At 42.4% G+C, this 13,953-nt stretch overlaps 1 protein-coding gene across 1 annotated transcript; it reads left to right on the top strand.

The window, feature by feature from the left end:
- Window positions 1–317: 317 nt before the first annotated feature.
- On the top strand, window positions 318–7,260 carry LOC308286566 (tripartite motif-containing protein 16-like). Its single transcript, XM_080727640.1, has 7 exons — window positions 318–611; window positions 3,253–3,669; window positions 3,815–3,910; window positions 4,544–4,777; window positions 5,161–5,311; window positions 6,316–6,405; window positions 6,501–7,260. Exons 1-7 carry the CDS (start codon window positions 405–407, stop codon window positions 7,115–7,117), a joined length of 1,812 nt encoding a protein of 603 aa, XP_080583766.1. The 5' UTR covers window positions 318–404; the 3' UTR covers window positions 7,118–7,260.
- The last annotated feature ends 6,693 nt before the right edge of the window (window positions 7,261–13,953 follow it).

The raw sequence follows: 13,953 nt of genomic DNA, 5'->3' as shown, positions 1-13,953 counted from the left end.
AGTATAGGCTAATGGTAATGCAAAAAGAGAAATTACAGCATTTTAAAATAGTACAAATATTATACAAGATAGTTGAAAACTATCAAGTCTCATTATTACCAACAGTCTCATCGCTCACCATTCACCAAACAACCCACTGAACCCAGCTGCCTACAACGGCCGCTTCTGTTGGGCTTGTTTTCATAGACCTGTCCGCTTGTTTCTCTCGCATCTGGCAACACACTGGTTAGGAGTTCAGAGGAAACGAAACTTAAAGGCAGTGTTTGTTCTTCTGAGTTCCAGAAGCTTTGCATACAGACCGATACAGACAGGAGGACAGAGAGAGAGAGAGAGAGAGAGAGAGAGATGTGATTGTTCACAGCACAGTGAGAGACAGAGTTAATCGGTCTTCATTAATCCGTGAAATGGACCAGGATCAGTTGTGTTGTTCTCTGTGCGTGGAGGTGTTGAAGGAACCCGTGACTCTGCCCTGCGGTCACACTTACTGCTTTGGCTGCATCCAAAGAGCCTGGGACCAGGAGGCCGAGGAGAAGAGGCTGTCCAGCTGTCCTCAGTGCAGAGAGACCTTCTGTCCACGACCTGCTCTGAGGACCAACCACCTGCTGGCTGAGGTAGAGAGAAGAATGAATATATACTAGCTAAACATGATGAATTAATTAGCCATAGATCATAACTCTTGTATAGGTCGCTTTACTCGCTTATATTGGGACGTTTTATGATTTATTTCTATGAATGAATATACTGTTTACTACTAGCTAAACATGATGAATAATACATAACATACATGACTAGACTGTTTACTACTAGCTAAACTATATGAATAATACATAACATACATGACTAGTCTGTTTACTACTAGTTAAACTATATGATTAATACATAACATACATGACTAGTCTGTTTACTACTAGCTAAACTAGATGAATAATACATAACAACATGACTTGACTGCTTAGTACTACAGTAGAGTAAATAACATTGATCACTGGTATGATGCAGGATATCTGGCCACTAGGGGCAGGACTATAACAGGGGGACATCTGGGCACCTCGATGTAAAATTGGCTATTTTGTACAAAATGTAAAATAATAATAATTGTCTTAAGTAATGTAAAGTAGGCATACATGATGTGAACATGCACAGTGCATCATCGGACTTCAACGTATTGTTTATGCCCATAAAGGACTGGATATACAGGTTTCGTTGCATTTCCTTTTGTTTGTTTTTGGTGTGGCAGTAGTCATCGCTATAGAGTGTTTGTTCAGTAACAGTTTTAAATAGCTCTATATTGTCATAGTAATCATTGCTATAGACTACTAGAGTGTTTGTTCAGTATAAATCATTATTTGATAACATTATATGATCCTGTCTATAATGTCTCAGTGTCTTTTCATCATGAACCTACAATGTAGGCATTTTATCCAGGGTGACTTTAAAACAAGGCATAAACACATACTGTACAGTGCATATGAATGCAGACTAGAGGGACAGTGTACTGTAGTGCCTCAGTAAACCAGGATCACAGGTGAACCAGAAGCTTAGCAGACTAAGTACATAGTGAAAGGTCAAGTTTATTAAGTATTGACGGTTCAAGTAGTTAGATATCTGAAAACACCCATTAACATGAATCCGAAATACACTGATGATCGTGCTGTCAAACAATTAAACTATATCGAATCTATGAACAGGTTGTGGGGGTCCCTGCTTAATCTCTCTCTCTCAACTAAGGGGTCTTTGGCCTAAAAACGTTGAAGACCCCTGACCTAGAGGGTCATAATTAGTGTGGTTGCTATTGTATTCCGTTCCGTCCGATAATCTTTTGCCAGCAAAGTGAACCTGTGTTTTGTAAACTTTTTGAGTGATGTTATCCGGGTTGTAAGGCTGGATATCATGGACTCTGTAATGTCCAATCAGACACGATTGGTCATGCTTCACTTAACATCACAATATATAATTTGTTGTTAACCTTTTTCTGATCTCTGAAGATAATGTCTTCAGAATCAGAATCACAATGTGCCATATAAATAGTAAGACGGAATTCGTTTCCCAGTGGACTCCTCATGACTCGCATCACTGCAACCACACTTGCAATTTCTCCAGAAATGCATCTTTGTAGTTCCAGTTGGTTTTGTTGTCATCAGTGAGTCAGCTCTTCCTCCATCTTTGTAGTTCCCAATGGTTTTGTTGTCATCAGTGAGTCAGCTCTTCCTCCATCTTTGTAGTTCCCAATGGTTTTGTTGTCATCAGTCAGCTCTTCTACCTCCTCTGTTTACTTTACACACACCAACAGGCTAAGGAACAGCTTCTCTTTCCCACACAGGCCATCAGACTCAGCAGGAAACAGTGACTGTTCAACAACAACCCCTCAGTACTTTTAACTTTCACTGATATCTGTGCCCTGCTTTTATTGTTTTATTGAGAGGTTTTAGGTTGTTGCTTTTTATTGTTGTGGAGCTTCTGAGGCGTCCCACACACATATGCGTGAAACATCTTCTCCGTATCGTCTGAGAATGGCCACTGGGGGCGCCGTACTAATGCATTGTCAATGGAAGGTTGTTTGTTTTTTTGTCGTTGCCGTGTCTCTAGGGCTGAACTCACACATATGCATGAAACATCGTCTGAGAATGGCCACTGGGGGCGCAGTACTAATGCATTGTCAATGCAAGGTTGTTTGGTTTTTTGTCGTTGCCGTGTCTCAAGCTAGCTAGGCTAGCTTGAGACACGGCAACGACAAAACACCAAACAACCTTGCATTGACAATGCATTGGACCTCCCCCTCCCCCCCTCTTTCTGACACGATAGTTGTCGCAAATGTGTGTGGCACGCCTAACTCAACCACAGGCTGTCTTTTGGCCAAGAGACAAGGCAACGACAAAACACCAAACAACCTTCCATTGACAATGCATTAGTACGGCGCCCCCAGTGCCCATTCTCAGACGATACGGAGAAGATGTTTCACGCATATGTGTGAGTCCAGCCTGAGCAAGAGCAGGTGAGCGGAGCAGGTGGAAATGCCGCGGGCGTTGTTTGGGCGTGCTCAAACATGTGGTGTGTTTCCCCAACCGGAGTGGCTTAGAGTGGCAGGCTCCGAAGCAGCTCTGACCCATTTTAAAACCTCCATTCAAAATCTCACCACTCCACTCCACTCCACTCACATGCTCTGTTTCGAGTGTATGTTTTTCACATGTCCCTAACCAGTGCCTCTAATTGACAATAAAATGATTCTGAATCTGATTCTGAATCCACTTGCAGGTTGTGGACAAACTGAAGACTCCAGGCGTTCATCAGTCTTCTGTCTCTGCCGCTCCACTCGACTATGCCGGTCCTGAGGACATAGCCTGTGACCTCTGCCCCGGAAGCAGACGCCACAAAGCCCTGATGTCCTGTCTGGGCTGTCAGGTGTCTTACTGTGACGCTCACCTGCAGGCTCACCGCAATGTCACAGCATGGAAGAACCACAAGCTGGTCCCGCCCACAGCCACACCCACAGCCACGCCCACAACCACGCCCACGGCCCCCCGCCCGCACCTCAACATGTGCTCCAGTCACAACAAGCCCATGGAGGTGTTCTGTCGCACAGAGCAGCAGTGTATCTGCTACCTGTGTGCCATGGATGAACACAAGGGCCATGACACTGTGTCAGCGGCCGCAGAGAGGAGCCACAGACAGGTACTTCACCTGAAAAACTATTTTGTTTCTGTCCATTGTCCATTACTCACCCCATGGACACTTGAATTCATGGATGTTTATTTATTTTATTTTATTTTATTTTTTTAACCAAACAACGTTCATTTGAGTTTTCCTCTTCTTGCAGAAACAGTTGGGGACAAGTCAGCAAAACCTCCACCAGAAGATCCAGGAGAGAAAGAAGGAAGTGAAAGAGCTGAGACAGCTGATGGAGACCCTGGAGGTCTGTTCCCATCAGGCTACACACTAGTTCCTGATATTCTGTAGCCAATACACTATGTACAGTGACAAATATCACCCTTGAAAGTAAACAGTATGAGAACCACTGGTATTGTAATTGTATAACAGACATGAATTCAACTTGCTGGCACATACGGTTGTGATAGAATCGATTCTGGATCCAAACCCACTGCACCACGTGAGCACCTGTGTCTTGCGTGCGTATAAATGATAAATGTATTTTATATTGCACGCATTTTCATCCAGGTGCTTTACATAGATTATTCACCCATTCACACACACATTCATACACCGATGGTGGATTATTCACCCATTCACACACACATTCATACACCGATGGTGGAGGAAACCATGCAAGGCACCAACCTGCTTACCGGGGCCCATGATGGAACAAGTGGCTGCTCTACCTCCTGAGCCACTGCCGCCCCAGATAATGTGTTTGTTTGATTGATTGATTGAAGACTTTATTAGAAGTTTGCATAGGAAAAGGTACATGACAGTACAATTCACTGGTACAAAGTCAACTAAAAGGATAAACACCACAAAAAAGCTTTTGGGGCTTGTTTAAATTGGGGTCCTTTTTTTGTGCGCGTGTGTGTGTGTGCGTGTTAATCAGAGCTCTGCAGAAGCAGCCGTGGAGGACAGTGAGCAGATGTTCTCAGAGATGAAGGCGTGCGTGGACAGGAGACACGTCCAGGTTAAAGACACGATCAGACAGCAGGAGAAGACAGCTGTGTCCCAGGTCCAAGACGTCCTGAGACATCTGGATGAGCACCTGGCACAGCTGGAGAGGACACATGCTGAGCTGGACACGCTGTCCAACACTGATGACAACGTCCATTTCATTCAGGTTCTGTCCCACACTGATGATAACGTCCATTTCAGGGACTCCCTTTTTGCAAGTCTTTCTGTCCGAGTGTATCAAAAAAGCACCTCAGTTAAGGCAAGGAAGCTTGTGATTGGCTTTGGCTGCGTGGAGGTGCCGAAAGTCAGAGGAATGAAGATTTACTTTACTACAAAACTTTGTTGTTGAGTTCTTTTTCGTGAAAAACATTTTTTTTCTTTTTTTTTACACAAAACTTGTATGAGGGTCCCTGGCACAACATATTTTTAATGGGGGTTCTGTGACCTAATACATACATTAACCCTTGTTTTGAAAAGGTTTGAGGAGCACTGATATAATGAATATTGATGCTTTTATTATTAATGCTAATAATAATGAGTTTTCTGCAGAGTGTCCAGTGTGCGTCCAGCTCCAGTGCTCCTCCAGTCTTACCCAGTGATGTTGAGTCCACTCTGACCTCCTTCACTCAGCTGAGAGAAGACATGTCTGCTCTGAGAGACAACCTGGACCTGGTCCTCAACACACCCTGGACACACACAGGTTATACACGCACGCACACACACACACACACACACACACACACACACACACACACACACACACAGAGGTTACACACACTCACACATAACGCGATTCGAGTGCTATTATATTATGTTACTCCTGCACCCTAATTAGCCTAATGATTCAAATTGAATATCCAAATGTGAGCTACTTAACCGCTACTTAACTACTTAACCGAAAGTCAAATCGATTAGGCATATCATGACGGCTCATCCGCACTGCCCGCGATGCGACGCAACGTGAGCGATGAAATCTCATTAAAATACATTTGTTTCAATATGCGGACAGTATTTCGCGGGACATCGCGTTGCTCGCTCGCTTGCGTGCAGTGCAGATGAGGTGTGACACCTCTTGTTGATTTGCTGCACTGATACACCTAAATGATTCTGGGTTATAGGTTTGGGCTGTATAGTTACCTTGTCATGATGTTACTCCAAGTATTGATGAGATATCTTCAGTCGTTTCTCTGTTGATTAGAAATGTATGGCGAAAAGAGAACAACTAGGTGTTCAGTGGAGGTACAAGTTGAGTTAAAAACGTACAGTTCAACGGGACTAAAACCTGAAAGAAGAAGAGAGATCTGAGCACTCAAAAAATAAAGGAGACCAGTGGAGACCAGTGGGTCGACACATGTTGACTTTCTAAAATTTTTGTAATGAATAAAGTACCTTGATTTCACGCTTGCCCTCTCCTCCTTTACTGTACTTTCGGAGTGCTCGGATCGCTCCTCTTCTTTCAAGTGATTAGAAAAGTATGTTCCAAAATAATCTTACATTATAGTAGACTTACATTGCACAGTGAAACAGCTCTCCAAGTCTCTCTTTCATCACCTAAAGGAACACAAAGTGGATCATATATCTAAATGATATCTATATCTATGCCTGTATATATCTTTCCCATTACTCACTCTGATGCCTCCCACATTGACAAGGTGCTCTAGGTTAGTCTTCAGTGTTGTTCTGACTTCTTTCTTGTGTCTCCAGAGTCTCCAGCTGATGCTTCACAGCCAGAAGATTCTCCAGCAGATGTTTCTCACCCAGCAGACCCTCAGACCAGAGAGGAACTCTTACAATGTGAGTCCATGTTCAGGATGAGTATTATCTGACCAACTCTCAGAAACTGATGCGATTGAGTTTAATTCATGATATGTTGTCATGTGTTCTCACAGATTCCTGTCCACTCTCACTGGATGCGAACACAATACAAGACAACCTCTCCCTGTCAGAGGAGAACAGGAAGGTGACCAGACGGAAAACACAGCACCCTGATCATCCAAAGAGATTTTTATTTTACCGTCAGGTGTTGTCTAGAGAGAGTCTGACTGAACGGTGTTACTGGGAAGTAGAATGGAATGAGCGTGAATGGGTTTATATAGCAGTCTCTTATGAAGACATCAACAGACAGGAGCGCTTTCAGTCAAGCTTTGGATTCAATTCAAAGTCCTGGTGTTTAAGATGCTTAGGTGACGACTGCTGGTTCACACATGACAGCATTGATACTAAAGTGACCAAGCCTTCTACTAGTTCCACCAGAGTTAAGACTACAGGTATGTATAGGCTTCCCCATAGTTTCACCAGGGTGGGGGTGTACCTGGACCACAAGGCAGGTACTCTGTCCTTCTACAGTGTTCGTGACAACACAGTGACCCTCCTCCATACAGCTCAAACCACCTTCACACAACCTCTCTATGCAGGGATAGGCCTTCATGGGCCCAGTGATCATGGAACAATTGGTGATATTAATCATACTGTAGTTCATACAGCAGAGGTGTGTAGGATATGGTAGACATGTCTAAAGACCCATGATCCTCATATTGAGTTGAAAACCTTTGTTCCAGAGAAAGTGAAGCTCATTGCATATATGAACTACTCGTTGAATAAATGGATAGATTGGTAATCATTTTAGCATTATATTGTACTGAACTGTTAATAAAGTATTCAATCAATCAATCAAAAGATGCTAGTTATGCTTGTTATTTTCACATATAAAACAAAGAACTTTACCAAATTGGCAAACTAAAAATAGACGATCTACAAGCTCATATTGTTGCAAGGGCGTCGTGAGCTTGTAGAACAGCTATTTCTACTTAAACGTTATTGTAACTTTAGAAATGTGCAGACATACATGTATACACTTACACTGTATCTTGGTTTGTTTACTGTTGAGTGAGAAAACAATGTTGCACATTAAGCTAATCTTAATTTTTTGGGGACCCCCAAAAAAACATTTTGGGACCCCCAGTTTGGCCACCACTGCTGTGTAGGCTGTTATTCAATGCTGTGTAGGATGTAAGGAATCACAACTTTAGAAGACTGTTTCTGTCTGTAGGATTTTAATTAAGTTTATAATGATTAGAGAGTTGTCATCTCCCACTATCTTGATAATATCCATAAAGTTGATTTCCTTTTCATATCAGCAGAAAATGACTTGTCCGCACATTAAAGCTGTATAACCACAAATACTCCTCTGTACCAGTAGAGGGCGGTGCTGTACCACAGCCACAGCAAGCCGTTGTGCTCATTAACAGTGACAGATGAATGAGGATGTCACCAATAATTCAAGGTTCAAGGTGGTCTCTATTGTTAATGGTGCATTTATATAGCGCTTTACAGAGATTGTGCATTACATTCACCCATTCACGCACACATTCATACACCGGTGGCAGAGGAAACCATGCAAGGCACCAACCAGCTCACCGGGAGCAATGTGGGGTTATTGTTACATCTTGTGTACACAAGACCACCTCAGACGTTTTACCAGCATATGTAGACTAATAGTAATGCAAAAAGATAAATGGCAGCATTTAAAAGACAAATACGCAAGACACAAAGTCAAGAACATAAAAGGCTAATGCTTGGGATTACGGATTAGTCTCTCAAGGGTGATTGCTGGGAAGAAATTAAAATAAATACAGATACAGATATGTACAGTTTTTACATTTATTCCAGGCAGAGGAATTAACACAAAGAAAATAAATCCTTCAAACTTTGAAAATAGTTGGAAGTACTTCTAATCTAAGATATATTTTAGTCAACATCGTCAAGGATCTTCATAAGTGGGGTCAGGGGACCGCCAGGGGTCCGTGGAGGGCTCCAGGGGATCCACTGCAAAAGTAGTTAACATACCAGTAGCATCACAATCTGTTTAAACACATTCATTTATACATCAGCTATTCAAAAACAGCAGGAGAATCTTAAGATCTAATTTAGCATTTTTTATATCAATTTGGGGGTTCTTGACAGGAAAGAGTTTGAGAAACCACACTATACCAGGTCACCGAAATGCCAGGAATTACAGTATACTGTTTAAAGCCTGCAGTAGTACTGTAATGACCCCTAGCATTCCTCCTATACAGCTTTCCCCCACCTCATACCTACAATTACAGTTGCCTACAACTGTAATCCTACCAGTGATTAAAGTCAATCATTTAATAAGCTATTCTCAATAATCAACAACTTTTTTAAAGTGATATAGGCTACTGTATAGCGGTGACTGAGAGAACAGGCTGAAAAACAAATCCAAGTGACAGCTGTGTAAGTGAACATGTGAGTGAGTAAGTATACACGTCTGCAACTGGTCAACCCCTGCTTTAGCTGTTTAAAGCCAGTGATGACCCCTAGCTTTCCTCCTATGCTTCCCCTCATTCCCTCATATTCCCAGGCCAGTTGAAATTATCTTCAACCTTCAAACCACAACAACCCTCGAAGGAGCCCCCAAAGTCCCAGGGGGCTCTGAGGATGATTAATGGCACACAGACGCCGACGGTTTTCATGCAAAAATGAAAAATCATAATAATATGGCCCCCTTTTTTGTAATGCCTTGACTATTTTAATGCCACCAATCCCTCCCACCTCCCCTGCACCTTTCTTTTGGATACCCTTGCCTTTAAGGACCAATCCTGGCATGTACTGTATGTATACAGAGGTGTGTGTGTGTGTGTGTGTGTGTGTGTGTGTGTGTGTGTGTGTGTGTGTGTGTGTGTGTGTGTGTGTGTGTGTGCGTGGTGCCCCCAGGCCATCCCCCTTCATGGTGTGATCATTAACCATTTTTCTTAGACCTTGATACAGCTTCATTCCTAATCCTGTCACTCCAACCCCTGTATCCAAGACACTTTGTGGAATGGGGTTTGCTTGCCAGTCTCCTTCCACGGCTTCATTGATTGATTCATTGATTGTATGAATAGGCTACTTAACAGTTTGCAAAAGGTAAAGAGGTACAATAATGTTAAAAGGATAACACAATTGTGGTCCTATGTATTCAACTCATCAAGACATACTGTATAAAGACATACAATACTATGCCAGTAAGACGCCCTAACCCCTAAGGGCGAAAAGCGGATGGAATTAACACGGGACGGATTTCATTTGCAAGTGTGATTCGAGTTGCGGATGGTTGTTTAAGTTGGACAAAATATTTTCCCAAATACGGATATGACTGACATCATAGATGTTATATAGACCACATGTCTATATAACATCACACACAATTATGTCCAAGCTAACGACTTAATATTGATGACATCAGGGATCTCCATATATGGGCAGGTCAGCTATAGACATTGAGGCATTTGTAAATGAATTCTGTCTTGTCCATCTATGGTCATTGTCAAATATGGGTCAACAATGTGATGTCACAACAGGTCAGCTATAGACTTTGAGGCGTTACCTACAGTACACCTACTTGCGACGGTCAGGATCCACCGGCTTTGATAGTAAATGTTCCCTACGGCTACGGTCGCAACAAGAGATCATCAATACTGCCTTTAAAGCCAAAGTGCTGATTTATCACCGATTTAAAAGTTTTTCAACTGATTAACCAAATGAAATATCAGCATATAAGTGATATTACACTAATTGATTATCTGTTCTTAATTCAAAAATAAGTTTGTGTGTCCAAAAACGTAGTTGGCTTTGTAGGGCAGCATACTATAGAAGCAGTAAATGACCCCTGGGAGTCCCGGACCCTACTTTGAGAACCACTAACGTTGATGAGGATTCCTCCTCTGGCTAAAGGACAAACATACAACCATGGTTCACCTCCTGGAAGAAGATCTGAGGAGCATTTTAACAGCAAATTCATGTCACATAGAGCTGGAGTCTTCAACAGGGCGTCCTCAGAGTTACTACAGGGGGGCCTCCAAATCTTTGTGTGATAGAAACCTTTTTTCTATTTTTTGATATTAACCAGTTGAACCCTACTGTCCATATTCTGAAAACTGAAGCCGGAAATAGCAGATCTACATGTTCACAATGCCTCGCAGTGCGAGGCATTGTGAGCATGTAGATCGGCTATTTTCGGCAAAGAGGTTTGGTGTAGAGGGGAAAAGGAGCAGACTAAGTAGAGTGAAAGGTACATTGTTTTTAAGTAGGCCTATTGACGGTTCAAGTGGTTAAATATCTGAAAACACAAATTGACATGATTCCAAAATACAATGATGATTGTGCTGTCAAAAGATGAAACTATATGGAATCTATTAACAGGTGGTGGGGGTCCCTGCTTCATCTCTCTCTCAACTAAGGGGTCCTTGGACTGAAAACGTTGAAGACCCTTGACATAGAGCTTTTTAAGAATTCCTCATTTGCCCTTTATAATTGAGATGTCTACCTGGACTCTCTGGCTGCTTCCTCTCTCAGATACACACGCGTGCGCGCGCACACACACACACACACACACACAGTTCTAGACGGCTGGCCCCTTTTGTGCCACTGCACACCGTAAAAAGCTGTGTAATACATCATACATCATATTAGGTTCAAAAGCCTATATTTGTGGAGGAAAACATAATTGGTCTTGCAGCAGGTGCAGCAATCATTGTAGCAGAGGGGGATTTTCAACGTTTTTCAGGCCAAGGACCCCTTAGCTGAGAGAGAGATATGAAGCAGGGACCCCTTAGCTGAGAGAGAGATATGAAGCAGGGACCCCTTAGCTGAGAGAGATATGAAGCAGGGACCCTGCCGAGAGAGAGATATGAAGCAGGGACCCATTAGCTGAGAGAGAGATGAAGCAGGGACCCCTTAGCTGAGAGAGATATGAAGCAGGGACCCCTTAGCTGAGAGAGAGATATGAAGCAGGGACCCCTTAGCTGAGAGAGATATGAAGCAGGGACCCCTTAGCTGAGAGAGAGATATGAAGCAGGGACCCCTTAGCTGAGAGAGAGATATGAAGCAGGGACCCCTTAGCTGAGAGAGAGATGAAGCAGTCAGGGACCCCCACAATATGGATTCATGTTAAATGTGTGTTTTCAGACATTTAATCACTTAAACCCTCAATAATTGACCTTTGGCTTGGTAGTTGATACTTGGTCTGCTCTTTTTTCCCTGTACAAACCAAACCTCTTTGCCGAAAAAATAGCAAGATCCTTTGTCTGGGTGGGATGTGACCTTAGACATGATCTAAATGTCTCAATAGAAGAGTAAGGAGACAAAATACAACCACCCCAAATGTAAAGTTATATTGTATTAGCCTATACTCTACCATACATATTGTATAAGTTATATTGTATTAACATAGCCTACTCTACCATACAGATTGTATAAGTTATATTGTATTAACATAGCCTACTCTACCATACATATTGTATAAGTTATATTGAATTAACATAGCCTATACTACCATACAGATTGTATAAGTTATATTGTATTAACATAGTAGCCTATACTTTACCATACAGATTGTATAAATTATATTGTATTAACATAGCCTATACTCTACCATACAGATTGTATAAGTTATATTGTATTAACATAGCCTATACTCTACCATACAGATTGGACAAAATTACATTTGCCACTTTGGCTATTCAAAAATAGCACATCTGCAATTTTTTGGAAAATCATGATAATATGCAAATCTTTGAATACATAAAAACTGTGATTTATTTTGTTGTCTTTCTTTCTTTCTTTCTTTCTTTCTTTCTTTCTTTCTTTCCTCTTTTCTTTTTTTAAGCAACATTTTTAACTCAAAATCAAATCATTTGTGTTTGGAGGTCCCTGGCACAAAATAGACTTTTAAACGGAGGAGGGTCCACGGCCAAATCATTTTTTAAGGGGTCCTTGACATGACAAAGTTCGAGAACCACTGCTCTGCTGAGTTGAATAAAATATCTTTCTTGTAATCAGCGGATTGATTTCAGCACGTGGCCTCGACGTCACATGAGAATCAGCACCGTGGACAGCGACCCACTCTCTCTCCAATGCGCAGCTTCCTCTTTTAGCGTGGAGTGTCTGTGGAAGTGGAGCCCTGCTGGTTCCGTGGGTGAAGACCACATGAATGGACGATCAAAAACACACACACACACACACACACAAACAAGTGTTGTTTTTTTCTTTGTCACTCGGCTGGTAATGATGATGATGCCTCATGGACTCATCGGGGGACGTCATGTAATCTGGAGTGAGATATGATCGCGAGGATCTGACTGAAACTGGATATCTAATCTGAAATGCCATTTTTATTTTTATTGTTATTGATTTTACCGAAGGCCACGCTGTTGTGGTGGCGATATGTTGTTGGTGGTGATTTCTACACGACCGTCTGTTCTTTCTGTAACGGTTCGAAGAAGGGACAGTTTTAACCTGATAGTCTATTAGCTATTGTCCGTCTCATTTTCGGTCATTTCAGGGGGGGATGTTTTCTTTCTTTCTGCTCCTGCATCTTCGTTGTTCCTGGGATGATGGTGGTGCTGATGCTGTGCCGAGATGATGGCAAAAGAGAGGCAGACTCGGTCGATCGCCATGAGACGTGTATTAATAACGTGTATTATTATTGTTATTCCTCCACCACACACCTGCCTGTGATTGTCGTCTGTTGTTCTCTAACATGCTGCTAGACAGCGGGATTGCTCGAGGGTTCTGTGGAGGAGGAGGAGAAGGAGGGGGAGAGGTTGTGGGGGCGAAACCTACTCTGTATTTACGAGCCCAAAAACACCACAGCGAAGAAGCAGCGGAGACTGGATGGGATTCAGCCGGGATGTGATGCTGTGATGCTGGGCAACATCAACATGACTGAGATGTTAGTCTGCTACAATACCCACAGAAACATCCTTTAATGTAGCCTCGATCGTTTCAATTCCCCCATAGATAGATAGATAGATAGATAGATAGATAGGCCTAGATATATGGGACACTGTAGTGGGATAGACTGATTTAAGTTATTTTAATACGTGGTTTATTGATTGAATTTTTTTTAATAGCAGACCAGACCCTCACAAAGCCTTGTCTCTCTTTTTAAAAAAAAAGAGCATCCACTCTGCCTTTGAACCCAAGAAAGAAGAACAGGCTACAAAGAATTGTTGCAAAGGGGGTTTTATTTTAATTCTAATTTATTTAAATTCTGCAAAGCCTATGCACGGGTTTCAACCTGCAGGTGTAGAAGCATTCAGGGTCTTAATAATAAAAGTGTGGACATGGCATAGTTGGTGATTCATTCTAATTTCTACTAGAAGACCCATTGTGACTTTCATGTCCGCTGGCTGTAGTACGATCAGCCTCCATTGAAAAGCCCTGGAAGGAACCGCCTCTCGTCCGCGGAAGGAGCCTCCCCCATTGGCTGGAGGAAGCTGCACATGCTATAACAACAAGACATGGAGGCAGCCATAGGCTATGAGAATAACATGCCTTTTC

Source organism: Nannobrachium achirus (assembly GCF_963921795.1).
Source record: "Nannobrachium achirus genome assembly, chromosome: 6".
Taxonomy (NCBI): domain Eukaryota; kingdom Metazoa; phylum Chordata; class Actinopteri; order Myctophiformes; family Myctophidae; genus Nannobrachium; species Nannobrachium achirus.
Note: the sequence above shows the minus strand (reverse complement) of the source record. Positions and strands in the feature narration are given on the sequence as shown.

What these genes read in the sequence shown, in the direction of transcription:
- LOC308286566 (XM_080727640.1), top strand. Translation starts at nt 405, where the DNA reads ATGGACCAGGATCAGTTGTGTTGTTCTCTGTGCGTGGAGGTGTTGAAG. An exon ending in AGCTGATGGAGACCCTGGAG is followed by an intron (nt 3,911 to 4,543) that starts GTCTGTTCCCAT and finishes CGTGTTAATCAG; the next exon opens with AGCTCTGCAGAAGCAGCCGT. An exon ending in CACACCCTGGACACACACAG is followed by an intron (nt 5,312 to 6,315) that starts GTTATACACGCA and finishes TTGTGTCTCCAG; the next exon opens with AGTCTCCAGCTGATGCTTCA.